Source organism: Pelobates fuscus, chromosome 3, assembly GCF_036172605.1.
Source record: "Pelobates fuscus isolate aPelFus1 chromosome 3, aPelFus1.pri, whole genome shotgun sequence".
Taxonomy (NCBI): domain Eukaryota; kingdom Metazoa; phylum Chordata; class Amphibia; order Anura; family Pelobatidae; genus Pelobates; species Pelobates fuscus.
The window spans coordinates 302,286,683-302,314,513 of NC_086319.1; the positions used below are offsets into that span (position 1 = coordinate 302,286,683).

The 27,831-nt window shown below is 40.2% G+C and overlaps 1 protein-coding gene across 2 annotated transcripts in view; it reads right to left on the reverse strand.

Moving 5' to 3' along the window:
- Positions 1-6,192: 6,192 nt before the first annotated feature.
- The window catches only part of CERS3 (ceramide synthase 3), a 130,791-nt gene continuing 109,152 nt past the window's right edge, over positions 6,193-27,831 (reverse strand). For both annotated transcript variants that reach the window (XM_063448831.1, XM_063448832.1), the window contains exons 5-11: positions 24,910-24,967; positions 23,475-23,525; positions 22,327-22,419; positions 20,949-21,077; positions 20,689-20,795; positions 15,368-15,521; positions 6,193-8,232 (exon numbers count right to left, since the gene is read on the reverse strand). In XM_063448831.1, coding sequence (XP_063304901.1) covers positions 8,116-8,232; positions 15,368-15,521; positions 20,689-20,795; positions 20,949-21,077; positions 22,327-22,419; positions 23,475-23,525; positions 24,910-24,967 — 709 coding nt within the window. In that variant the 3' untranslated portion in view covers positions 6,193-8,115. The remainder of the gene's footprint in view (positions 8,233-15,367; positions 15,522-20,688; positions 20,796-20,948; positions 21,078-22,326; positions 22,420-23,474; positions 23,526-24,909; positions 24,968-27,831) is intronic.

The following is a 27,831-nucleotide window of genomic DNA, read 5'->3' on the forward strand; positions in this document are numbered from 1 at the left end:
TAGTCATAAAACCATTACATTTTCCAAACTGGACTGGATCTGTGTCTATTTTGTGGTATTTACCAGGGCCACAATTCGACATTTCCACTATAAATGTATTCTCATAACTAGAAGCCCTAGAGGCATTTAATAAAATTAATGCAGTCACTCTACACCTATTTCTAATCATATTTACTAATAATCTACCTAAATACTCAAATACATGTTTGATCTAGCTTGCTATAGAAATTCATTTTTTTTTTCCTTTTTCAAGAATACTTAAAGTAAAACTGTAGGGTCAGGAAAACAAACGTATTCCTGACCCTAAAGTGTTAAAATCACCATCTAGGCTCCCTGGCCCCCAGTTGATCCCTAAATATAGCAAAATCTTACTTTTATTTCAGTCTGTTGCTGGTGGCTCTGCCCCTGATCTGCCTGCTTGGCTGACATCATCGGACGTGATTCTCTCAGCCAATCACAATGATTTCACATAGGAAAGGACTGGATTGGCTGAGACCGCCTAGGAGGCAGATCAGGGGCAGAGCCAGCAGCAACAGACGTCATATTCCCGCACCACTAAACTGTGCGCGTGAGGGAGCAGTGAGCAGCAGTAAGGAGATCTCCAGATAGAAGATCCCCACTAGACCCCAGGGATAAATAAAATGATGTGAGTGTGTGTCTCAGTCAGTGTTGCGATGGCCGTGGCTGGACAGTGGAGGACCTGGAGGCGCACGGAGGCACGCAACACCACGTCCCATTCCAATGTGACGATGTGCTCCACCTTGACAGGATTTCAAGAAGTAGCGGGAGGATCCGCTTTGGCACTCTGTGTGGACGCCGGCATTTGGGGTATACCAGAAGCCTGACTCCATAATCGCATACTGGCAGCGGCCATGTGAGTGGGAGTCTGCTTGTTGGCTAGAGAGGGGTGCTGGGATTTAGTAGAGGGGGATGCTGTTTATTTTTTTATTTTAATTTTTTAATACTGTACCCACATTTGTATGAAAATTTGTTTGTTGGGGTTTTTTTGCGGCCCTTCCTCAGGAGTAATAATTAACATTCAATCTCCGGTGTAGTGTAGCGTAGTTCATCCTGTATCATCCAGCATTGTTTATTTTTTATAATTCTTTATTTTTGGTGCATATAGTAAGTTTAACATTCGCGCTAGCATTGCCCCAATGACTTTTTCCAGCACATCAATCAACATATAACATTTGTTAGGAATGCATAACAGCTCCAGCATTGTTTTAAATATGAGGGCACCATTCCCGCGGTTACCGCGAGCCTATTAGCAGCGAATGGTCCCAGCTGTAGCTTGCGTTCACAAAAAATACGGACATTGTTTTCATGTGCCATCCGTTCCTGTGCGCATATGGCGTTGCGTTCCATCAGTCGGGAGATTGGGGAATGCACTTGTGTTCCACTTCAAGTGCTGTGTTGATTCCTTATGCCATCTTATATAAAGTCCCAGTGTTACTCGTAGATATTATGAAAATATGTATGTACCATGATCTTAAAAAGTAAACAAAGCTTAAAATTTTAGATAAATCACCATAACAAAAAAGATAATACAAACATGAGGTCAGAAGGATCCCTATAATGTCTGCACAGAATACATAGTTTTAATTAAGTTTGAAATATTAATTATATTATAATTTATAAATATAAATTGTCAAAAATACATAATAAAATCACGAAGGTTCTCATTCCAAAAGTGTACAAAACAAGCCTCTCATAAAAAACAAAAATATAGTTAAGAATAAATGTTAAAAATTGAGAAACAAAATGTAGCGAATCAATTCAGGAAATTACAAATACCTTTAAAATAAGACTGAATCATTTAGAAAAAGATTAAGTCATTTTAAAAATAGATTTTAAAAAATGAATATCAATGTTTAAGCCTCGAGGTTGCATTGTTTTCACTTTTTGAATGAGAACCTTGAGGATATTATGTATTTTTGACATATATTTAATATTTCAAACTTCGTTAAAACTATATAATCCCTGCAGACATTGTAGGGATCCTTCTGACCTCATGTTTGTATTATTTTTTCTGTTATGGTGATTTATCTAAATTTGAAGCTTTGTTTACTTTTTAAGATCATGGTACATACTTTTTTTTATTTATTTTTTATTTCTTCACATATCATCTACGAGTAACGCTGGGACTTTATATAAGATGGCATAAGAAATCAACACAGCACTTGAAGTGGAACACATTCCCCGATCTCCCGACTGATGAAACGCAACGCCATACATGCACAAGAACAGACGGCACATGAAAACTAGGTCTGAAGCGCTTTTTTCGAACACAAGCTACATTTAAAACAACGCCGGATGATACAGGATGAACTACACTATACAGGAGATTGGATTTTAATTACCCCTGAGTAAGTCAGATTTTGAGCTGATGAAACGCATAGGGTTGGGCCACTGTAGGAAGCTTGTATTTTGTTTTAGTTTTACTTCAATTTTGTGCTTTTATGTATCCAATAAACTGCCCTGTTAATCAAGAAGCAGTACTCCTTATCCTTCACAATGAAACCATGTGGATGATGACTGGGGATTGTACTTTGTGGATATGATATGTTCATATATCACTTCAAGCTTGTAAGTGTGATAATGACGTTTTTAACAGTCTACACTTATTGTGTATTTTTCATTCTCTACTACATGCCCATTTTCCGTGTTGTGGACCTTGTACAAATTATTTGATACGTCTACAATCAATATACTTTTGTGAGTGTAACCTTGAACACTAGTATATTGGTGTGATTAATTGTACTACTGAGTTTTATTTTACTGTAGATCTTTTGTTTATATTTTGTATTCTGATGACTGGGAGGAGTCCTGTCATCCTATTCTACAGTTTAAAGAGTACTTTTTAGGCATTTTATTCCATATATTTACACTGTGCGTCTTTCCACATCATTTTAACCCCTTAAGGACACATGACATGTGTGACACGTCATGATTCCCTTTTATTCCAGAAGTTTGGTCCTTAAGGGGTTAAGGATGATAAGTTTGTATTGTACTTAATTTAATTAAAATATGTTGATTTATTTTTCCAGATAAACTATCATTTTTTTTACTATAACAATCTGTTCAAGTTTTGAAACAAAGTATGCATTTAAAAAAAAAATGTATTAAGTATTTGGGGAAAAAAAGAAAAATCACCTACCTTTAGTATATGACAGGATCCTTCAGCCATATACATGTTTGAAAACAAGCAGCCTCTATGGTCTTCACTCCGTGCACAAAAGCAGGTAAAAGCACAGACTGTCCGTCAAAAGACAAAAGGAAATTGGGGGTACACCTGGAACATGCATTCTGCATGAATGGTGCTGCTGTAGTGACCAAAATGAATACATATTACAGATTTAGGAACAAGCACATACTTAAATATACATTTTGACATTTTGTAAGACTATAGGATAAGACATACGGTGGAACTGAATTCCCATATTTTTTTAGCTGAGATAGGTGATTTTAAGAAGTCTTATAAAATGTATTTGTAGGTGTGTGCTGCTCCTTAATCTTTAGACTACTGGAACGTACCAACGCTATGTGTAAAATGACAAAGCACTCTAGTTGGATTTCAAATTGAAAGCAACCAATCAGTGTTATGAGTCATTTTACACAGCGTGGGAAAGTTCCAAAGAACTTTCCCATGCTGTATAAAATGACACAGAACACTGATTGGTTGTATTTCAAGCCAACCAATCAGAGCGCTGTGACAGGTAAATGTAGAGACTTCCCTGTCAGAGCACTCTGATTGGTTGGCTTGAAATACAACCAATCAGTTATTGGACTTACCCGTCAGAGTAGTGTCAGAGCGCACTGAGCCTAATTGCAGGGCGTGCAAAGGCTTTATAAGACTTTCCCCACCCTGCGGAGCTAAGTCTGTGCCGTGCCCTCCATGGGTGAAGATGGATTTATTTTAGTGTCAGGTTTTTTTTTTTTTTATAATGGATTTTTTTTTTTTTTTTTATTAAAACATTTTTACAGGTACTTAGTTCTTCCCTCTCCCCCTCACTATTTTTAGGGTGAGGGGGGTAGGTAGGGGCTTGTTGTTTGTTTTTGTTTTTTTTGGTGTGGTGGGTGACTAGGACCTTGGGGATCCCTAGTCACCTTGGGTGGGGGTGGGGGAAAACATTTTCATTTAAGGCCCCCATCCGCCGCTCAGGGGTGGGGGCAGACAATAAGCCCCCCCCCCTTATTGTTATTTAGTGGCGGGTGACATAGGGCCCCCCTCACTTTGTTATTTAGGGCCCCCAACCGCAGTTCAGGGGTGGGGGGGCGAGGCCAATAGGTGTGTGTATGTGTGTGTCCCCACCAGCCTCTCAGGGTTGGAGACGGGGGGAGACAACGACAATTGTAACCATTGTTACTAAGGGCCCCAACCCACCGCTCAGGGGTAGGGGGGAGGACAATAGATACCCCCCTTAGTTACTTAGGGCCCCCACCCACCGCTCAGGGTTGGGGACAATAGGTCCCCTCATTGTTATTTAGGGCCCCAACCCACCGCTCAGGGGTGGGGGGGGGGGGACAATAGATCCTCCACTTAGTTATTTAGGGCCTCCACACGCCGCTAAGGGGGAGGGAAGACAATACGTTTCCCCTCCCACATTTCTATTTAGGGCCCCCATCTGCCGCTCAGGGGTATGGGACGCTAGGTCCCCCCTTCAGTTTAATAGCCCCCACTCCCGCGGGAGGGTGGACACTCACTGTTTACTAGACATGCCCATATTTGCGGTATAGCAAGTAGGGGCAGAATTTACTATTACTAAGTAATCTTTACTTAGTATTAGTAAATTTGGCTGAAAGACCTATTTAGGTCTTTCAGCCTTTTGGTAGATAGCTGCCTAATACCGTGAGAATTAGGGAGTTATCTACTAAGAGGCTGCAAGATGCAGCCGTAGCACAAATAGGATCAGAGTTTCATTCATTCAAATGAAATTCCGATCCGAACAAAGTCCCGAATTGCGTCCTAACACGAATGGAAAAACTATTCTCATTCTGTTTGGACGCAATTCTGTAGTTTCGCTGGCGTTCTGTCTAAATGAACGGACGTTCGGGAAAAGTGAAAGGAGGTTTTGCGGAAACATGGAGGAAAGGTAAGAAATGTGGGAAAATTGCTCTGACCAACGGAAATGAAGCACACTTTGCTCCTCCGCTGGTCAGGCGTAGGAAACCTCCATAAGACAAATAGTCCTTACTTTGTCTTATGTTTTAAAGAAAACTAGAGCAGACCAGAAGAAATGAAGAACAGATCCTGAGAGAAGAGGAATCAATTAAAGAAAGGTAAGTTTGGCATGACCGTGCCGCTTTAAGGTTTGGTAGTGTGGGGCAAATAAGAAAAGATTCTTGGCAAGTTAAAGGAGCACTATAGGGTCAGGAACACAAACATGTATTCCTGACCCTATACGGTAAAAACCACCATCTAGCCACCCTGGTCCCCCTTTGCCTCCCTAAATATAGTAAATCTTACTTGTATTCAAGCCTGAAGCTGTAACTCTGCATGCTGTTAGACTCAGAAAAACAGCAGTCTGCTGACATCATCAGAAGTGGTAGCCTGATCCAATCACAATGCTTCCCCATATGATTGGCCGAAACTGACAAACAGGCAGATCAGGGGCAGAGCCAGCACAATTCCAACACAGCCCTGGGCAATCAGCATCTCCTCATAGAGATGAATTGAATCAATGAATCTCTATGAGGAAAGTTCAGTGTCTGCATGCAGAGGGTGGAGACACTGAATGTTTGGATGCATTTTAGGTAGCCATGACCCAGGAAGGATCTCTGACGGCTATCTGAGTGGCCAGTGAAGTTATCACTAGGCTGTAATGTAAACATTGCATTTTCACTGAAAATACAGTGTTTATAGCAAAAGGCCTGAAGGTAATGATTCTACTCACCAGAACAAATTCAATAAGCTATAGTTGTTCTGGTGACTATAGTGTACCTTTAAGTTAATACATTTTCCACTATAGCAGTAGTTCCCAACAGAGTCCACACAGCACACCACAGTCCAGGATTATTTTCCTGTGCAGATACAAATTAAACCTGAACGATCAGTGTGCATTGAGGGCTGGGAGCCTCTGATCTATAGGATTGTATAAATAGCTTCAAAAACACTAATATATACTTTAAAGGATTACCTGCATTATCTGTTGGCAGTAGACATTTACATTTAACGAAACTGACATAATGTGTTGCAAATATTTCTTTTAATTACATTTGGATATTAAGAGTACAAAATATGCAAGCAGATTAGTGTGAACAGTAATGGCTGGTTAGGCCAGACACCAACAAAACAAAACAAAATAGCAACATGCACATTTTGTCTCTGATTATTTCTATCATAAAACTACAGCTCTGTCTTGTACTGCTAAGAGCAGACTGTCTTGGGTTTAATACTTTCCACCCTGCATTTACCTACAGGTAATGTATCCAGAATGGCGAAGCCCAGACTGTTGTATTTATTGGGAAGGGCTAAAAGAAAAATGTTCAAAATAAAAAATAAAACAGAGGCTGAATCCAGTGTGATTAGCCAAAAATTCGACATTGACCTGTTTAGCTTATATCAGTTTACACTGAATTCATGTCTCTTTCCTGGGTTAGCATTACAGAATCCTCCAGGTGCAATTGGACTATAGCTGCATTGATGTCACAGCTTATGGCTGGCCATCATGGAAACTTAGTCCGATTGAAACCGGAGGAGTTTCTATTTATCAGCCAAGTGCCACAGGCAGACAGATGTGACTTACGGATTAATTTTCTTGGCATTTGCGATAATATACAAATAATCTCTGAGTGCAAGAAGAATTGGAAGCAAACCCTCTGTCATTCTGAAGATAAAGCCAAGTTTAATCAGTCCAACTTTCCCCCAGGATAAGGCTGATACCAAGATAAATATTTGGAATTTACAAAACTTTCAGAGCATCAGCTATTATCTTCATAATGCATGTTTTTGAGGACTAAAGTTCAAAATGTCTCCTGCTCTTTAATGAAACCAGTTACATCATTCATACTTCTGTGCTATGGTCTGGGATATGCTCTTATTGCCTTGCCCTTGAAGCAGGTTGCATAAAAACGTGATCCCTCCCAAACATTAGATCCTCCTGCAATAAGATTCTCATACAGTGTAGTTTACAGAGCTGCACCTCTGTTCTTCTGCGTCTGTAAACATAAAGCCAAGATGGTGTTTGTGCACACTGTCCTTTTGGTACACTGCATCAATAACTCCCTTGTTGCTAAAGGGAGTGCTGGACAGATAGTTTCAGGGCAGCGGATAGAATTGATGACATTAAAGTGCAATAAATAGATATCATGTCCAGTACTGTGGAGGATGAAGAGATCCAGGTTAATTAGATATATTGGTGGTATGGGCTGTCCTTGTATATCCTGCTCATCAGACCATCAGGAGTTAGAAGCCCATTACTTAAATTAGAAGCAATGAAAGTAGGAATGGAGCGATCTGGCCATGTCGCTTGTTTTAATTAACCTCTTGCACTGCCAGGATTCAAAATAAAATAAAAATAAAAAATGAGAACTAAACAAAAATAATAAAACAAACTTTTCTCATGCCCGTGCCCTTTTCATTGTTCCCCCACTGTTTTTCTTCTCTTTTTCCCCTCTCCCCCCTCTAATCTTAACTCTATATCTAAATGTTATCAATGCTTCCCAACATATTCTGTTCAGGGTACAAATGGCAACAATTGTGTTTCTGAAATTTTAGGTTCGCCATTTACACCTTTATTCCATACTTGTTTGATCTTGTTCTATTTTCTTACTTTCATACAAACTTTTTCAAATAAAGATTGTCAAAAAAAAAACAAAAAAAACAACACAATTCCTGACAGGACAATAGGTTACAATATTAATTAGCCCCCTCGCTTAAAGGAAACTATGGTTTGGTTTATTTTCAAAAATAAAAAAGGGCAGGGTCTAGTTTGAACCACAAGTGGTCCCTTTAAAAAGGGACTATGCACCTTCTGGCCAATGGTGCCTCTCCTGCTGAGGTCCTCTGTCCCCTTCCCCTGGTCCATCTAGAAAGCCAATGCAGATAATTAGGGTCTTGCTTAACTCTCTCTGGGTAGGGATCAGGAGCATAGCTTAGAACATTTCCATGTGCTAACGCTCATGCTGGCCATTCAGAATGCGCTGTTTGCCATCCCCATTTGTTAGTCGGGGTTCCTCATTTCCTTCACTTTCTTCTTCCTCTTTGTCACTTCGATCATCACCAGACATCTGTACAAAGAAGACAAAAAGCAAATTAATATTTCAGCAGGGCTGTCCTGTTTCAAGCATACTAACATCAGAGTTTTGGGTTCTCTCGTATCTGTTGTGGGTGACAGGTGCTAATGCAATAATTAATGTGGACATGGTTTGATAAGGAAAACAAAATTGTGGTACAAACGCGAACCGCTTCACTTCAGCCCCTCTAAATAGATGCATTAAAACGATCAAACATGTTTTGGCGGATGTAACCATGCACTATCGTAGAATTTGCATTATCTGCGAATACTCTCATTTATTTGGTTGATTGCTGAAACAAAGTTCAGGTATACAGTTCCTTAGTAAATAAAAACACATTGGTATTATTTCTCCAAAGTTCAAAGAACATACAATTGTATCTACATACAAAGTATGCAAACTGAAATATGGCTACAAATATGGCCTTACAAACAAGAATATAGGTAAAGTGAAAAATGAAAATGAGTGATGGAAAAAAAAACTAAAAAACTAAAAGCTGCTAAACCTTTAAGAGGAGGGAGTGACTCACTACATATTAAAAAAAAAAAAAAAAAAAAAACTTAAATCAAGGTAGCACCAACAATCTATGCGAAGAAAAAAAAAAAAACATTTTATTAAAATAGATATATAAAAACCCACATAACTTTAGAGAGGGGACTTAAACTGCCATAAAATAAAGACAAAATAAAACTAAAGTATTTCAGGGGATTCTGTTTAGAAAGACAGACCGGTTTGGTTTGTAAGCAAGAATTATTATCATAAGGAAGATTGACAAAATATCTTGTGGTGCACACTCAGAAGTAATACCAAGTGGCCAAAAAGACCAAGGCTTCAGCCCAAGGGTAAATTTTATGGCCGCACCCAAATAAAACTGGCTTATGCCTCTCCCAATATCCTACCTTATGTCCAACCATAAACATCAACATGTTCTATGAATCAAATTAAGACACCAAATCTGTGACTGAATTGAGGATATATTTATAACTTTCACACCATTTTGTATTAACTCTTCATCTGTTGAAATAAACCTGCACCCACAGCAATAATCCAAACATGGTGCATTAAAATGGCACTGTAGCGGGGGCGTGGCCTAACCACTGGAGCGGACAGTCGCACGGCCTCTGAGCTCCGCCTAAACTACGGAAAAACAACCTAAAATATAGGGGTGACCCGCAAAAAAAAAAGGCACCTCTAAATCGCTTTACACTTACCAATGGGTAAGAAAACGAAAAAGCTGAAGCCTGACCGACCCCTGCAGGGGAGAAGCATTGGGGACCTATGGCGGCAGGCGCATGGCGCCCAGGAGTCTGCAATGGCGTCCCTCCATGGCGGCTGTTCTGACTTCTCCGATGGAATGTCGGAGGAGGGGGACGACGACCAACTGCTAGCAATGGCGCGGCAACCGGCACCACGGGCAGCACCCCTGCAAGGATCTGCTGATACTGCCCCAGTAACCTTAACGGCCATCAGGGAGATCATGGCGGATCTCCACACTAAAATCTCGGCAGACATGGCCTTGCTCCGTGAGGACCTGCGGGGCCTGACAGGCCGCCTCGGAGAAATGGAGCACAAAACACAGGCCCACTCACAACAAATTAATGTCCTAACACAGCAGGTAGAAGAACTCATGAAACAAGGCGCAACTAACGAGAGCAGATTCGACGCCCTAGAGGACAAGAGGAGACAGAGGAACATAAAACTAAGGGGTGTCGGGGAGACGATACCACAAGCAGAACTCCCACACCTCGCAAGGCGTCTCCTGGCTGCCATACTTCCACCAAAGCAGGCTAAAACAATATCATTGGAAGGCATATTCCGCTTGCAGAAGCCGATTAAGGCTCCAACCGCAGCCACTGGGGACATCGTGATGCAGTTCCAGAACCTCAGGGACAGGGCGGCAGTGATGGCGGCAGTCAGGGGGCATACTCCCTATAACTTCGAAGGTATGTCCTTAACCTTCTTTGCAGACCTGTCAGGGGGAACACTTGCTTGGCGACGGTCACTCCGGCCACTTACCTCCCTCCTAAGCACGAAGACCATCAGCTACAGATGGAGCCAGTCTCGGTCTCTCCAGATTCCACGCGGAGACACAGTCCTCACCATACGAGACCTAAAGGATGCAGCAAGCCACCTGCAAGCACTGGGACTACCACCGGACTCGCTGGGCCCGTCTAACCCTCACGGGTGGGACCCCGGAGCAACACGTGTCTTCGTGCCCAGGGATAAAGTGCTAACTGCTAGAGCTGGGTCCACATCGTAAGTCCTGGAGGAAAAGAACCCTTACACGACCCAATGTTTTGGGAGGAAAGACCGAATGCTCCGACTTCACTGCTGACATCTACCGCTGGATATGGAACAGTGACTAAATATGCCATATACATATTTTCCTTTTTATTTTATTTTATTTTTTATAATTTTTTTTTTTTTTTTTTTTTTGGGGGGGGCTGTATGTACAGCCAGCTGTATATCATCAGCTCAAATGTTCTTCTAATTAATGTTCTCATTCCTTGTCCTGTGCTCCCTTCTCTGCCATGGAGGTCTCTGACCACGGGGCCCTCTCGGGCAGTGGAGGGGTTTGCTCATACCAATTGAAGATGTGTCGCTGGAGTTAGTTATACACGAGAAACAATGGGGTATGACAGCATCCCATAAGAATTAGGATATCATTAGCTGAAGCAGACATATCATATCCCTTTCATCTAGTTAAACTGGGACATATGTAAAGGGGAACCACCTCAGACGCCTTGATTTCTGGTACCTTTAGATGGCGGGAATAGTATGTTTTATGTTGCTCACGTAAGGAAAAGGAAGGGAACTGGAGTGAGACTCCCGAATACCCCAGTCTTTAGCGACGCATCAAACGAAGTGGGCTTCCTCGTAGAATACCTTAGGGACGGCATGCAACCACACCCAATAATGTTTCTACAAGCCCATAACATTCCCGACACCTCCCTACCCATCTCACGAAGCACTTACCACTGCCGCATATAATAAGGGGCTATCGCTTCTAGGCTATACGGTTTGCAAATTGTTTGGGCTAGTGTGAGCTCTATACGGATGTTTGAGGTTGCTCTCTCACATATAGAGAGAGGGCCCACATTTTATTTATGTATGTAACTTGTACTTGTACTTTAGTTATTTGAGAAAAGTTAATCCTCCTGCAGCATCCCCGTTGGGGCTGGACTCTCCCTGCACTCCCTATGTGGATCTGCAGTGCTCATAATCGCTGCGATAATGGGTGATGCAATACACCGATTGAAGTACCTTGAACCTATCTTCTTGCCCTACGTCGTTTAAGGCAGATGGGGCATTAGCCCCCCCCTTTAATTAAGGATGAATACAGCAGTTACAATTAACCACTCCACAGTACCTGCCCTATGCAAAACGCATTTAATTATATTTATTAAGCTCTAAATCTTAAACCCTCCCACCTGCCCAACTGCAATAACTAGGCCGGTACGTGACATTGCGCTAAGCATTCACGATAGAGAGAAAAAACAAAGAATTGGTTGCCCGATCACCCCACTTAGCCAATCACTACACAAGAGCACTGCGCACACTGATACATGAGGCGTTTAAAGCGCAGCCCGAATCCATATGCACGAATATCTTGTTGAAGCTTGGAATGTCACATTTTTAGAAGCTGTCTTTAATATATCCGTTGACAAATGACTTAGTTCTGCATCTTTACTAATTGTGCGATGTCTTTTTTAAAAGTCTCTTACAACACAAAAATAAAAATTGTGCATTGTATTTCCATGTTATGCCACACAGCAACGATGTTTACTGCTGTACAGCGGGTGCCTGCCGTTGGGGCAGGGCACACGCAAATGTGAATGTTAACCTTCTTTATGCACACAAAAATAAAGAATTTAAAAAAAAAAAAAAAAAATGTCACTGTAGCAAACGATGTCATTTGAAGTTTCACATCTATCTCGGTATTGCAGAGGGATTGGGTGTATTAATGAAAGGTTGTGTACATGAGAACCGTGTTCCAGTGCATTCCCCGTCCACCTCACGCAACGCCCCAGATGTCTACATTGTAAGCATGTTTGTACAGATCTTTCGCTATGTGTGGTTTCTTTTTACATACATATTGCTTGTCCGTTATTGGCCATATTAGATGCTCATTATAAAAGCACTGCAGAATATGTTGGTGCTATAACATGCTAATAATGATAAAAACAATATATTGTACACCATAGCAGTGCTCTTTGTTTAAAAGTCAGGTATGTGCATTTTCCATCCCAATATTATTCTGCAGTTAATCCTCAGAATGTATTGTTTCTTTTCCACTAAAATCACTTCTCAAATGAACGGATCCAAAATATTTCTAGCATTTATTATGAGAACAAGTTGTTGACATTTTAGAAAGACAGAAACATTAATATTCTCTGATAAGATTTATCTATGTGGCTTTTTAAATAAAAGATAACATTCCTCTATTAGAATCTACTGTGGACTTCAGCTTCATTTGGGAGCATTAATCTTTTACAAAATACCTTTTCCCTATAAATTATGAATGCAGTAGAAATATTTAGTCTGACTTAAATGAAAAACAGGATTTTAGAATGATCAAAATGCATCACAACTGTTAGTTTAACCCTTTGATCTAGCAGGACATATTTGTGATTTATTCTGAACAGTCATAAAAAAAATATTGAAGACTGTGCAATTTGTCCAGATCAGTGTCTTAAGAACAGCAGGAAACTTATGACAATATTGAGATTTCTGTTTATTTCTGCACATATTGACAATCATTCACTTGAAGTTATTAATTTGTCCACTGAGAGGCCTCAGAGTACATAGACTCCAAATAAGGCCAACACATTTAAAGGCAATTAGGTATACACGCACAGGATTCTTCACTGAACTCTAAAAATCTGAATGGAAAAACAGACAGAAATAGCCAAGTTGTGACTATGGCAGAGTTGGAGCATTTTTCCAGATCAGCTAATTTCATCTCAGTTTTTCCATTTGGATTCAATACATGAGAATTTTTAGTATGTGTATTGAATGACCATGTGAATGTCAATAAACCCACACAGCATTATTCACTAAAGTGAAAAATTGTTAGGGACGTAAAGTTAAAATAATTGATTTGAATAAATTCTCTAAGTCGGATTTGTTTTCACTTCTGCTATCTTCAGTTAAATTAGAAAATCACTTTGAATTCCTGGCAGTTCACACATTAATGAATAACCATGTGAGTCAATTTGAGTAGGGCTATCATCACCTACTATTCCTATTTTGTATTATTTGTATCAGCATTGTGAACATGCCTGTGTTAGATAAACGAATAATATCAAATATATATAATGCCCGAAGCATTCGGTTGGGTTAACAGAGCATTCCATTGCTCCTCCCTGGCCTCTGTGAGCTGGAAAGATTCCAGGGGGCGCTGTGTGAGCTCTGTGGCTTATGGCAGAGTTCTGCTCAAAAATCCTCACTTGGCACAAACACAAAGAGCAAAATAATAAGCCTTTGGATGCCTGCACATGCAAGGAAGGGAGGGGTCTTACCTCAAAACTAAAGATTTGTACCAAGGGTCAGAATGGAGAAAAATATCAAGTTTTTAAGTCTGTATTTGATTTAGTGATAATTTAAAGAAAACAGATGAGAAGACACTACTGAAAAAGATTTCAGTTAAGTTGTCTTCTGATTAGCCACTTCCCACACACCCACTTGCAGTTTGCGAACTCTGAATGGTGCTTGTAATACTTTAATCTGTAAAGTGCAAGAATGACCACACAACTTCTAGAGTTGCAATGCTCATTTCCTTCTTACTATAGAGTTTTTTTTAACTCCTTGGTGCCTATCCCAGTATCCCAGTAAAGGATTGGGAGTACTGGGAGAACAGCACAGGAAAACTACGCAACACAAGTCTAATCCTTTTATCAAGGCTCATTATCCTCAGAACAAAACTGGGGCATAGAGAAAACCCATAAAGCAGTGGATGTATGTATAAGTGTAAATAGCCTATTAACAACTTCAAGACCAGGATGCCAAATACATTGTTATTGCGAATCCTCTGACATGTTGTTGGTTAAATATTATAATGTGTGTTATCCCTCAAAATCAAAACTTTCTAATTGCATCATTTTGTTGTAGATTTACATAAAAATTATCAATATTCTTTATCATCATTTAATTTCTTGAGCCAGATCGCAATATCTGGACACCTCCATTTTGTTCTCCTCAAGACACAAACATACACAAACATGTATTCCTGACCCTATAGTGTTAAAACCACCATCTAATCCCCTTGGGCCTATCATGCCTCCCTAAATATAGTAAAATCAATGCATCTCTATGAGGAAAGTTCAGTGTCTGCACTGATACTGTGCAGCACTGCCCTTGGAAGCAGATTTACCAGCCATCTAAGGAGTGGCCAGTGGAGCTATTACTAGGCTGTAATATAAACACTGCAATTTCTCTGAAAAGACAGTGTTTACTGCAAAAAGCCTGAAGGGACTGATTATACTCACCATAACAAATACAATAAGCTGTAGTTGTTCTGGTGACTATAGTGTCCCTTAGTTTAAAAAAAACAACAACAAAAAACAACAAACACTGACACTGAAGTTTTAAGGATATAACTGGACTAGTATGAAGATTTGATCAAAGGAACTTAGAAACCCTTATGACAAATATGAGAGAGAGAGACAGAGAGAGAGAGACAGAGAGAGAGAGAGAGACAGAGAGAGAGACAGAGAGATACAGAGACAGATACAGAGACAGAGAGAGAGTGTATTTTTTTATCTTTTATTCCAATATATTTTAAATATTAGAAAATATGCAACATTTGACCTCTGGGACTGGTACCCGGCCATAGCAAATTCAGCCTGAGTGCAAGTATACAGCCACAATATTGTGTGTGTGTGTGTGTATTTTATTAAGGACAGAAGAAAACTATAAATAAATATTTACATTCTTGATTCTTATTATTAGGATTACGGTTATCCCAGAACACTACACTATATTTCACATCTATGATCCAAAAAGTTACCTTACCCAAAATTAACACAAATGTCAAAAGACACATTGCATAAAGGGAGCAGTGCTGCAACTCCGAGCTCTGATATCCAATAATATTTAGATCAGTATGAACAGTTAGCACAGAACTTACATTTCCTGAAATTACTTTTTTCACCATTCTGAAGATAAGGTATGTCCAGTACAAGTGAAGAAACTGCAGAGTGAACATAAGCATGTTGAAGAAGTAATACAGGAAGAATCGCGGACAGTAGTACAGGGGGTAGACCACTGTAGCATAGATAATCCTAAAAAAGAAAGAGCATTTTAGACAAGGTTTCATACTTAAAAAAAAATCTGTGGTATCTCCATTCTAAACACACATCCCATTGTGGCCCACTCATTGTAAAGAGTACAAATAATTTATACCCCATGAACAACATGTTAGTAATTACGTTGTCTGTTACATAATACAAATACGACAAAGTTAATCTACAAAAACAACAAAAACCACATCCCTATTTTGGTGTACATTATGACTGGGTTGGATAACAGATTCATTCAACCAGGCACTTGTGTAGCATCACCCTCTTAAGGTCAACCTTTTTTTTTTATACACCATCATTATTACAATCATATTATTACATCATATTTAAAGTGCTGAGGAATAAGTTGGATCCCAAATAGAGGCTGGATTTTTAGAATATATTATATATATATCTCAACAATATATGTTATTATACACACGCATGCGTGCTCTGAACCTCCAGCTGCTAGCCAATAGCGAACACCAATGCCTCCAGCAACCCACTTGTTTTAGCCAAATATTTTGAGTGTGTGTTGTAGTCCACTAACAGATAAAGGTACAGTATTTCATGTATCTGTAGCCACTTAATGTACGTGAACGGTGACTAGAATGGCATATTTTTTTAAAACAAGTGAAACCATTTTGGATTCATCAACCTGAAACGTGACCTTTTAGATTTGTTGAATATCAAATATTCACATGTCGGGAATAAGCATGTCAGATTTTGTCTATCAATAACACCCATACATACACATTATATGTAGGTTACACTGCAAGAACACCAGAAGTTCTCCTGGGGGGAGGAAGGGGGGTGTACAATTCAGCACATTTTCAGAACTAAGTGGACTTGTAAAGAAAGAGCTTTTCTGAGAGCTGGTTATTATCGTGGTTAGCAATGTAATCCCCAAACAAATCTGCTCCATGTTCTGGAATGCCAATTATGTCAGCATTTAAGCAGTTAACTATATTCAGGTTAGAGCCAGACCTCACACATGAAGTGACACTTATTTGTGTTTGTTAGGGCACTAGCCTAATGCTAGACTTTGTGCCTTTCAATATACTTTATGTCATTTTCTCCATAATGTACTTCTGCACTCTTCTTAAATACTCACAACATCACATCCTCCATTAATCATGCTGCTTACACATATGCAAATCACATTTGTGTGTGTGCAAATCTGTGAATGTACAGTATTTGTGTGTGTGTACATAGAAGACAACTTCTACACGTTGCATTTGCAGTGAAGTTTCATTATAACGGTTAATTTGATTAAACTCCCATTCCATACTTTAAACACGTTTGCTTGCAGAGAGAATGCCTTCTTTGCTTTGTTACAACATAAACAAAGTTAACAAGTCATGTGACAGCTTCCAACACGAGACAAATTATTGGAGAGCCATCTGGAAATGCAAACTCTATTCAATTAAATAGTTTATGTAGATTACCTTTAAATTGTAGCCCAGAGTGTTTTATGAGATTTACCATCACTCTTAATGAACATTATGAATTTGCTTCCATGTGTAAAAACTTACATTATCTGCATTATGTTGTTATTTGCATCATAAGACAGCAACCTAAGCAAACACCCCACTAAACAAAATTATATACTAGGTCAGGGGTAGGCAACCTACGGCACTAGTGCCATGTACGGCACTCGAGGTGTCTTTGCACGGCACTCAAGGCTGCTAGAGCCAAACAGGCTCTGGCCTATCAGGAGTCCCAGTAAAACTTAAGATATCTGCTAATCCGAAAAGGTGGTGAAGGACAATCCTCAATTTATGCAATGCAGCACGTAGAGGTAGTGATCTCAGATCACTTCCTCCCAGCACCTGTGAATAGGAATCCACACTGTAATAGAGCAGCTCGGAGTTGCTGTTGCAGCTCCTGTCCTTGACATGTACCTGGCCGGCCTAGTCCCCACTGGAAGGCACCCACACTGCTAGATATACACAGAAATGCAGAATAACCCTCCCCTGCTACAAATAATATGGACAGCCCACACACAAACATACACACAATCCGCACAAATGAAACACGACTAACAATCCACATGCATACACACAACCCCACATGCAATACCTCAAACAGCCCCCACACACTACCAAACACACACTGTGACATATCCATCCACACACACACACAATTCCACAAGCAGCCCCCATACACAGCCCACATTCATATGTATCATACACAATACCATAAACTACTCATGAACATATACAATATAATAGCTCATATACGCAGGGCCGTCTTTAATGCAGGGCAAACTGGCCAGCTGCACCGTGAGCCCTGCTGGCCTCAACAATTTCTAACCCTCTGGCCTGTAATCCGCACACTAAGGAGGCCTACCGGCCCATGCACAAAGGACCACCTGGTGGGCTTCTGTCAGCAGGGGCCCGGTCGCACGCTGAGGAGCTTTAACAGCGGGAGCGGACACCTTACTTTTCGGCAGCGGCTGGGCGGAAGTGACGGCCGCGCACCACTTCCTCCCACAAAGAGAGGGAAAGAAGAGTAGGCAGATTGGAGGGGGGCTGGCCGAGAGCGCTAGACCCCAACTCCCAACACCTTTCAGCCACCAGCAGGAAAGGTAGGAAACTGGAGGGTTGGTTTTAAAGTGTATGTCTGTGTCAGTATATCTGTCAGTGTGTGTGCGTGTCATGGTTGTGTGTCAGTATATCTGTGTGTGTGTGTCAGCCTGTCTGTGTGTCAGTATGTGTCAGTATGTCTTTGTGTGTGTCAGTATGTGTATCAGTATATCTGTGTGTGTGTGTCAGTATGACATTGTGTGTGTCAGTATGTTTGTATGTCAGTATGTCTGTGTGTGTGTCAGTATGTCTGTGTGCGTGTCAGTATGTCTGTGTGTGTGCGCGTCAGTATGTCTGTGTGTGTATCTGTGTGTGTGTGCGCGCATTTCAGTGTGTATATATCTGTGTGTGTGTGTGTATATGTGCATACATCTCAGCATTCACACACTAACACTACACACAAATACACCCCTGCATTCAAATTTCAACACTACGTACAAACACATGTCTGTGTTACACACCAAAATTATATGTAAATACACCCCTGCATTAAAAAACCAACACTACACAAATACATGCTTGCAATCACGCCAACACCACAAACAAACATATTCCATACAAAAACCTGTTTACATTCAAACACACAAAAACTGCTTAGTGCTAAATACAGACCTGCAAACATGGGTAAATGATAGAGCCCCAGCTGTCAATGCATTCTGGAGTTGCACGACAGATGGGGATCTACCTTTTAATCACCCCCCAAAACTCTTGCACCTCTCTACTTTAGGTCCGCCACTGCGTTGAGGTGGAGGACGTGATTGCATGCCTGGGGAGGGGGGACAGAGTCCAGGGGGCCCCAAGCAAATGCTTTGCCCAGGGTCCAGTCACTATTAAAGACGGCCCTGCATATATGCACAAATACAACGACACAAAGCAATTACAGAAAAAAATAACACAAGCAGAATACGGCAGCATACACACCTCGATTTAAAAAATAAAAATAAAATAGGACCGGCACGCTACGGGACATCACAATCCTATATCGGCACAGTGCTGCTAAAAGGTTGCCTACCCCTGTACTAGGTGAACTTGACGTCCCTTCTGACTATGTACTAAGTCACGGAGTATCTGCTAGGTGTGTTTGCGCATGTGTGATTAATGAAGCAAAATGAGCAGTTTTGTGTTTTTATTATGGTTGCTCAAAGTGCACTCTCATTTGGCACAGGCCGAATGCACAAAAGCTTCCGAATTTCTGATCACTTTGTTTACCGACAAGTATACTTCGTGGCCAAAAGTGCAATTAGCTTTTATTGCATAAAAAGCTAATTGATTTTAATATGTGCCCCTTTGCGTTAATAGTCTTAATCTTCTAGGAAGGCTTTCCACTCAGAGTTGGGTAATCAGTTGGGTAATTGGGTAATCAGGTTTGTTTCAAAATTCGGCTATACGGTTTACAATGACGGTATTCAATGGGGTTACAGGGACCTGTGTGCAAATCAGTCATTTCAGTACCCTGGACAAAAGTAAAATACCTCACCCAGCCACTATTATTCTTACTATTAAAAGTTTTTTGGTGAGAGGTAGAGTTTATTTCATAAGTGTTTTTTTCAATAAATAAAATGCTCATACATTTAAATTTTAATGATAACTTGTAGGAATTGGAACGCACCAGTTCAGGTAACATATGTGCACTGAACAGGTGTGCCTTAGAATTTGTCATCTAATTAAAGTGGGCCACAGTTCAGAAAAGGTTGACAACCACTGGTGTAGAGTAGAGTTTTGTGCTCTTATTGAGTCGGTTTAGAGTCCAGTACTTATAGTAGGGAGTAAAGTTAATGACAGGAACGGTGGCATTGCCACGTTAAGTCAATTAGATCTGCAGTACAGCTATTCTAGAGCCAGAATGTGTCTATGCTAACGGCTTGCCGAAGATATTCCTGTTAGGTTGAATGTTTCTTGTTGTGGGACTGTAATCAAATCTTTTTCACTACTGTGGTGTGCTGGATCTGTTTATAGAATTATCTACGTGTGTAGCAGTATCCAGACATTAGAATGAATCACCACATGTTTGTCCATGTAAAACATGTAGAATGTTATTGAACAACTTGATGGCTGAGGACGATATATTCCATCAGCAGAGAAAGATACACCTTAACAGATAACCTGAGAGCTAGCATCTTTAATAAACAACTTAAATGAGACCCTTGGAGGGTCTGACATCCCCAAGAGAAGAAACTCTAGTTACACTAGCTGCAAGTTGAGTCCAGTCATGGATGCAATAGTTATACTCCTTAAAGGTCAACGGTTATCCTGAAACATAAAGATACCCATCTCATGGATAGCTGACAGCCCAAATATGAAACATTCTTACAAAATGTATGGTCACAGCACAAGGCTTATCAGGTTCAATAGGGCCCATCGCTGTAGGGTACATGTTTCATTCAGACGCCTTTTCTTTCTATACCTTCTTCATCTCGCTCTCTTTACTTCGCTTATTCATCCCATGAGTAAGGTTGTCTACCTTCCCTTGTTAAACTCAAAAGTCTAGTCAACTGTTCCCATTCACAAACAATAAATGTGTATCCAATGAGTGGGTAAGAGTCATTGCAAAAATATGAATCTGGCTCTGGGATATGGCTTACCAGAAGGGGAAGATAATGAGTCGGCTAATGACAAAAACCACTGCAAACAAAATGAAGAGGGCATTGCACGACTTCTTCCATTCAGCATAACTGCACATTTTGGCAGCCTGAGGACAGAAAAAGAAACAAGAGTTAGATATTTAAATCCAGTATGTCTCTGCCTGCTGTAAAGGTGAACAAAAAAGGCTAAAATCTCACATTTTGTTTGAAATATTTTAAACAAGCTGAATCGCAATTAAAAATCAAGGTGAAAATGTTACCTCCAGTAAAATGTCTGAGACATCGTGAACCAACAGGGTGAGTGTGCCCACACGGATATACTTGACGCTCCAGGAAAAGTTCAAGAGAAAAATGGTGGCTAAATGGTGAACGACTTGTACATTGAAGTCCTGCAATGAGAAAACAGTGAAATTACACACATACTCAAATACAATACTCTAGTTAAAAAGATTATGTTTAATAAACACAGCATAATAGAATATATGTGCTCCAACCTGTCCAACTATAGTTAGAAGTGGGTCAGCTTTGGTGCTCATTCAGGACGTCTACAAAAGGCCAAAAACATCCCTCCATCTGTCCTCATTTCAGCTGTGTGTGTAGCTTACAGTGTACATAGGAAGCTAGTGATAGGATAACTCCTCATTCAGACTAAGGTAATGGCACTACTTTCACTATTGATGTTAAACAGCAGCACCAACACAGTTAAGCTAAGAATATATAAAGGGATATGCCTGGCCTGGTTCAAAACAGTTTTACCACATTACAGTTCTAAAAAATATCGATCCTTAAAAAAAAAAAAAAAAAAAATTGTGTTATGGTCATTTCAGGATGCATTGTGCTTTCATGAATGGGTGTGGTGCCAAATCCATACAGGCAATCTGTGAGTGACACCACGTAAAATCATAAGTGTATATATGCTAGTCACAAAATGAAGAAAGATCATAAACTCCACTGTGGGCAATCCAATTGCTACAACCATTGAAGTGCTGTGTGGTTCCATGGCACCTGGGTCTCTGCTGAGCTCAATGGAAATTATTGCCTGCTTCTGCATGTGCATCTGCACATGAATAGATTTCAATCATCATGTTTTATCACTTTTTTTTCCCCAAGAAGAAATCTGCAGCTTGCTAGCCACAGAAATCAATGTTCATTCATATGATGAAGAATTCAGACTTGAAAGAGCATCCACAGACCTCGGCGCACCAAGTCTCAGGCAATTTCAAAACCTTTTAAACAATACCCACTGAGTTGTAATAACTTGAATAAAATTGAGATACAGAGTGCTAGACTATATGGTTTAAACACAAAATGTGTAACTAGTATTTAGTCATACTTCCAGTTCCTGTTTGATGCAGCAGATAACAGACTGAGTTGAACATGATCGTAGTTATTGTTTATTGTAATGCAGGCACTCCAGAGATTTTAACACTAAGCTTTAATATTATTAAGTAAAACAAAAATGCCTGCTATTTCCTTCTAAAGACATGTCAGAGATTGTAACCTGTCACGGGTTTCAGTTTCCTTTTACTTCCTTTCTGAAAAGAGAACACACATGGAAAATACAGGAATGGGCAATCCTGAGCATGTTATTGTAAACCATAGACACACAATTGTCTGCATGCACAAGTTTGCTCTTACCTTCCTTCTAACATCCGAGGCAATGCTGAATAGAAGGGACCAGTAGAAGCTCAATTCCAGTATATAGTACCAGTACTGGGACGTCAGTACTTCCTAAAGACAACACAAATCCAAATGATAACATGAGAAACAAATACAGGACGGAATACTCAATATCCAACACAACGTTTTGTCAGAGCCGCACAAAAATCTTAATTTCTGGCTCCAAACAAAATTTAAATAATAAACATGACTTTCACAGCAAGCAAAAATATGTCAATTAAAATAAAGGTGATATGCATGCATTACTTCCTGTCTTTATTACTGCAACTTCATCGTCAACCATAACCTAAGTTTCTAAGTCTCCTTTGTTGTCATACCAGGTCATCTTCTTCCTAGTCACTGTCCAATCAAATGATGAAGAAGCAATGAGAAGCACTGATGCAGCATCGGCACATGCGCAGTGAGTGCCAATTAATGGCCATTCAGCTGCCAGAAGAGTAGACAAGGGGGGTGGGGGGAGGTAGAGTAGAAGGGAGACACAGAATAGAAAGTAGGAATTAGGAAGGGAGGGAGGTCTGACTTACACAGGGAGGGATGGACAGAGGGGCATAAAAGTCCAGATATCTCTGTATGTGCAGCGATTCAAGCAGAAACGCTGCACGTACAGATTGCTTGCTCCATGACCACTTCTAAAAGGAGAAGTGGTCATGGAGGTTGGAGTAACATTGTTTTACAATCTGCAATAAATGCCATTGTCAAGTTTGTATTCCTTATCCATCATTCTCCTAACATTTTGCACCTCAGTCAATTCTCCTTATGAGAGAGGGCTGTATTCACTATGCTTCCATATAAAAATCTGAATATTCTTCGCCTACAAAGATTTAACGTATGCCCTAAAGTATACTTTATTGCTGGCAATAAGATCTAAAAAACAAATGTCTACCAAATCTCTACTTACACTCATGATAAGGAATATGTTGCAATACGAAATGCAGTAAATGACGAATAAAATAACAAAAACTAACAAATTATTACAGAACAATTGATAAGGCTATCAAAAGGCAACTGGATATGTGAAAAAGCAAAAACGTATTTGTAGAGCAAAGATATGATAGTACAACGATATATACTTGGTGAATTTGAAAATAAAACATTGTGGCACTTGCCTGTTTTGGGTAGCCCACCCAAACTTCCCATACATCGTGAAACCAAGGTTTCTGAAAAAGGCAGAGACACACATTTCAGCACAACAATACGCCTTATGCAAGCCAACTTTAATCAGATGTTTTTTCCCTTGCAATGAATGAATGTTATTCAATGTACTGCCAGCTACAAATATATACAGCACTTTGTTCGTGGGAAATCACCTGTGAATAAAGAGGCAGAGTATATTATCCCTTGCTGGGAAGAGATTTGTGGTTTTTAATCAGCGGGAAGCCCCTTGAGCCAAGTTAATAGAGAGAATATCTTCTGTTTTTCCATGAGGAAAGTGTTTTGATCGTCTAAAAGAAATTGCAGGATGTATTCAACAAACCTTCGTCACTTTCTTCTATAATCTGGCCAATAACGGGTTAAAATGACATCATCTCACATTAAACCCTCAAACAAGTGCCACTATTCAGGGTACCAGACTGCCTTGTTTATTCATTGTGAAATAGTAAATACAATTGTAATGGTAACTAACCATCCGCTATATAGTTTATTTAACAGAGTTGCTGCACATACAAAGTGTTCCTAATATTGCATTATTAGCATTGCTAATCAATATGCTGCATACCTTCTATACTGCATATCTGTTTTTCTACACCAAAGTATGCAACCTTATATAGTGTTTAATTGTTACACAATGGTCAGCTAGCCTATATCTGGTTATATCCCTGTATAAACAAAAACTTCGACATTAAAGGCACACTCAAATGCCCAAATACAAAACAAAACAAAAAAAATATTTTTTTTAAATCACTGTTTCATAGATATCTCCCAAACTTTGTTCATTGAAAAATAAATAAATAAATATATTTAAAAAAATAAAAATAAACCTTCCAAAAACTGCAAACCTCTTGTCTGCGGTCTTTGAAATCCCTCCTCTTCTAACCCCTCCCAGACTTTTTGTGGCTGTCCAATCACTGACTTCCCTGTGCAGCTCAATTGTATTTGCAAAGCAGGTGTTCTGGGCAATTGCCTCCTCTTGAGTTCAATGCAACTAAGCTAACCAAACCAGGAAGTAACAGGACATGTCTGCTTGTTAAGCCAGGGGGTGTTACCACTTACCAGTATAATTTATAAAAAATTTCAATTTATGTTGAAATCTGCACTATTTCCAAAAGGAAAAAATAGGACACTCTTTAGCTTTTTATTTTATAAATATAGCAAGTTATACCATTATAAATAATGACAAGGTATAGAAAATATCATTCAAACCTATGTAGTGTAACTGCATAACACACAACCAAAGTTCCTTTTAGAATGTTGCACAATAATTAAAAAACGAGTATTTCCATTAAATTTCATCCAGTACTCAAAATAGTATTGAAAATATTTTACTTCTCATATTAAAGTGATTCAAATATATCCATTTTGGCATGCCAAAATGTTACTTACATCGTAAAGAACTGCAACTCCTCCGACCAGAGCTCCAAGATAAAAAATAAACCTCCAGCTGCAAAGGAACATATAGAGATGTTTAAAATCAGGACACTCTAGATCAGAGGTAGGCAACCTACGGCACTAGTGCCATGCACGGCACTCGAGGTGTCTTTGCACGGCACTCCAGGCTGCTAGAGACAAATAGGCTCTGGCCTATCAGGTGTCCCAGTAAAACTTCAGATATCTGCTAATCCGAAAAGGTGGTGAAGGACAATCCTCAATTTATGCATTGCAGCACGTAGAGGAAGTGATCTCAGATCACTTCCTCCCAGCACTTGTGAATAGGAATCCATACTGGAGTAGAGCAGCTCGCAGTTGCTGTTGCAGCTCCTGTCCTTGACATGTACCTGCCCAGGCTGGTCCCCACTGGAACCCAGGGAAGCCACCCAGACTGCTAGATTCCTGTGTAATCCCTCATACAAATAGTACGGAGAGCCCACACACAAACATACACATAATCTGCACAAACGCAACACCACTAACAATCTACATACATGCACACAACCCCACATGCAGTCTCTCACATGCAATACCTCAAACAGCCCCCACATACTACCAAACACACAATGTGACATATCCATCCACACACAATTCCACAAGCAGCCCTCATACACAACTCACATTCATATGTATCATACACAATACCATAAACTACTCATGAACATATACAATATAATAGCTAATATACGCAGGGTCGTCTTTAACGTGGGGAAAACTGGGCAGCTGCACCATGAGCCCCGCTGGCCTCCACTATTTCTAACCCCCGGACGGTAATCCGCACACTAAGGAGGCCCACCGGGTGGCCCGTGCACAAAGGGCCACCTGGTGGGCTTCTGTCAGCAGGGGCCCGGTGGCGCACTGAGGCGCTTTAACAGCGCAAGCGGGCCCCTTGCTTTTTGGCAACAGGCAGGGAGGAAGTGACGGCCGTGCAACACTTCCTCCCACAAAGAGAGGAGCGTGCGGGAAAGAAGAGTAGGCAGAGTGGAGGGGGGCTGGCCGAGAGAGCCAGACCCCAACTCCCAACACCTTCAGCCACCAGCAGAAAAGGTAGGTGGGTTTAAAAGTGTAATTTTTTGTGTGTGTCAGTATATCTGTATGTGTGTATGTCTGTGTCAGTATGTCTGTCAGTGTGTGTGTGTCAGTATGTGTGTGTCGGTATATCTGTGTGTGTCAGTATGTCAGTGTGTGTGTGTCAGCATGTCTGTGTCAGTATGTCTGTCTGTGTGTGTGTCAGTATGTTTGTGTGTCAGTATATCTGTGTGTGTGTGTTAGTATGTCTGTGTGTGTGTGTCAGTAAATCTGTGTCAGTATATCTGTGTGTTTGTGTGTCAGTATGTCAGTATGTCTGTGTGTGTGTTTCAGTGTGTATATATCTATGTGTGCTTGTATATGTGCATACATCTCAGCATTCACACACTAACACTACACACAAATACACCCCTACATTCAAATTTCAACACTACGTACAAACACATGTCTGTGTTACACATCAAAATTATATGTAAATACACCCCTGCATTCAAAAGCCAACACTACACAAATACATGCTTGCAGCCACGCCAACACCACATACAAACATATTCCATACAAAGACTTGTTTTTTACTGGAGTTGCACGACAGATGGGGATCTACCTTTTAATCACTCGTGCAACAGGGAGGCCCAAAAAAATTCTTGCACCTCTCTACTTTAGGTCCGCCACTGCGTTGAGGTGGATGACGTGATTGCACGCCTGGGGAGGGGGGACAGGGTCCAGGGGGCCCCAAACAAATGCTTTGCCCAGGGTCCAGTCAATATTAAAGACGGCCCTGCATATACGCACAAATACAACAATACAAAGCAATTACAGTAAAAATAACACAAGCAGGATACGGCAGCATACACACCTCATTTAAAAAAAAAATAGGACCGGCACGCTACGAGACATCACAATACTATATCGGCACAGTGCTGCTAAAAGGTTGCCTACCCCTGCTCTAGATGTAAAAAAAGATCTGGTTAATATACTGTATTTGGTACAGAGCTTCCTTAGTTCATCCATGAAAAAAATCAGTCTACTAAACACAGATTGCATCATTTCTGTTTTTTCGCGAGTCAGTATGTCAGACAAATCTATAAACCCTGCTTGGTTATTCTAAGGTTTACCATATTTGAGCTCTCAGATTTTTACATTTTTCACAATCTCAAAATATTATATATTATACCCCATACAGTGATTAATAAAGGCTATTTTAAAAAATAAATGAAACTACCGAAAACAAATATTTTGACTTCACTGGACATCAACCCACTTGGAAATTTTACAAATGAACTTACTTCAAAGATAACATTCAGGTATTTACTGCGAGATTTTTGAAGGGTGGCATATTATTTATGTGCAATTAAAACAATTATGGTCCTGGTTCCATAAGAAATTTCCAATGCCTTTGCTGCCTTTATTGCATCCCTATTTGTACTCACAAGACTTAATGTGCCTATGCCATTTCCATTGCTGCACAGGTCACACAGAGCTAGTACGCAAGTGGTCCTGTGTGGCAGAATATCAGCTGACCAGCTCCACGCACACACAGCGCCAACATTGGCATGCATTTGTGTTGCAGGCAAAGCAATGAGGTATTGCCACGGCACCAACTGTCTGATCTCAGCTTGCTTGGGCAGGTGATACTGTGTGTATTTTCAGCATCTGTAACACAAATCTATTTATAAACTTATATACTTGAGAACATACAATTATCTGATGTAGTCGAGAAAACCTAGTTGTGCTTTTAAGAACATTGTTGGGCTAATCATGATAGGAATTGTAATTCATTGCTGTTCTAAAGACAGAGCTTTACTACACAAATAATGGCATATCAGACTGCACACAAAAAAGCCTTCC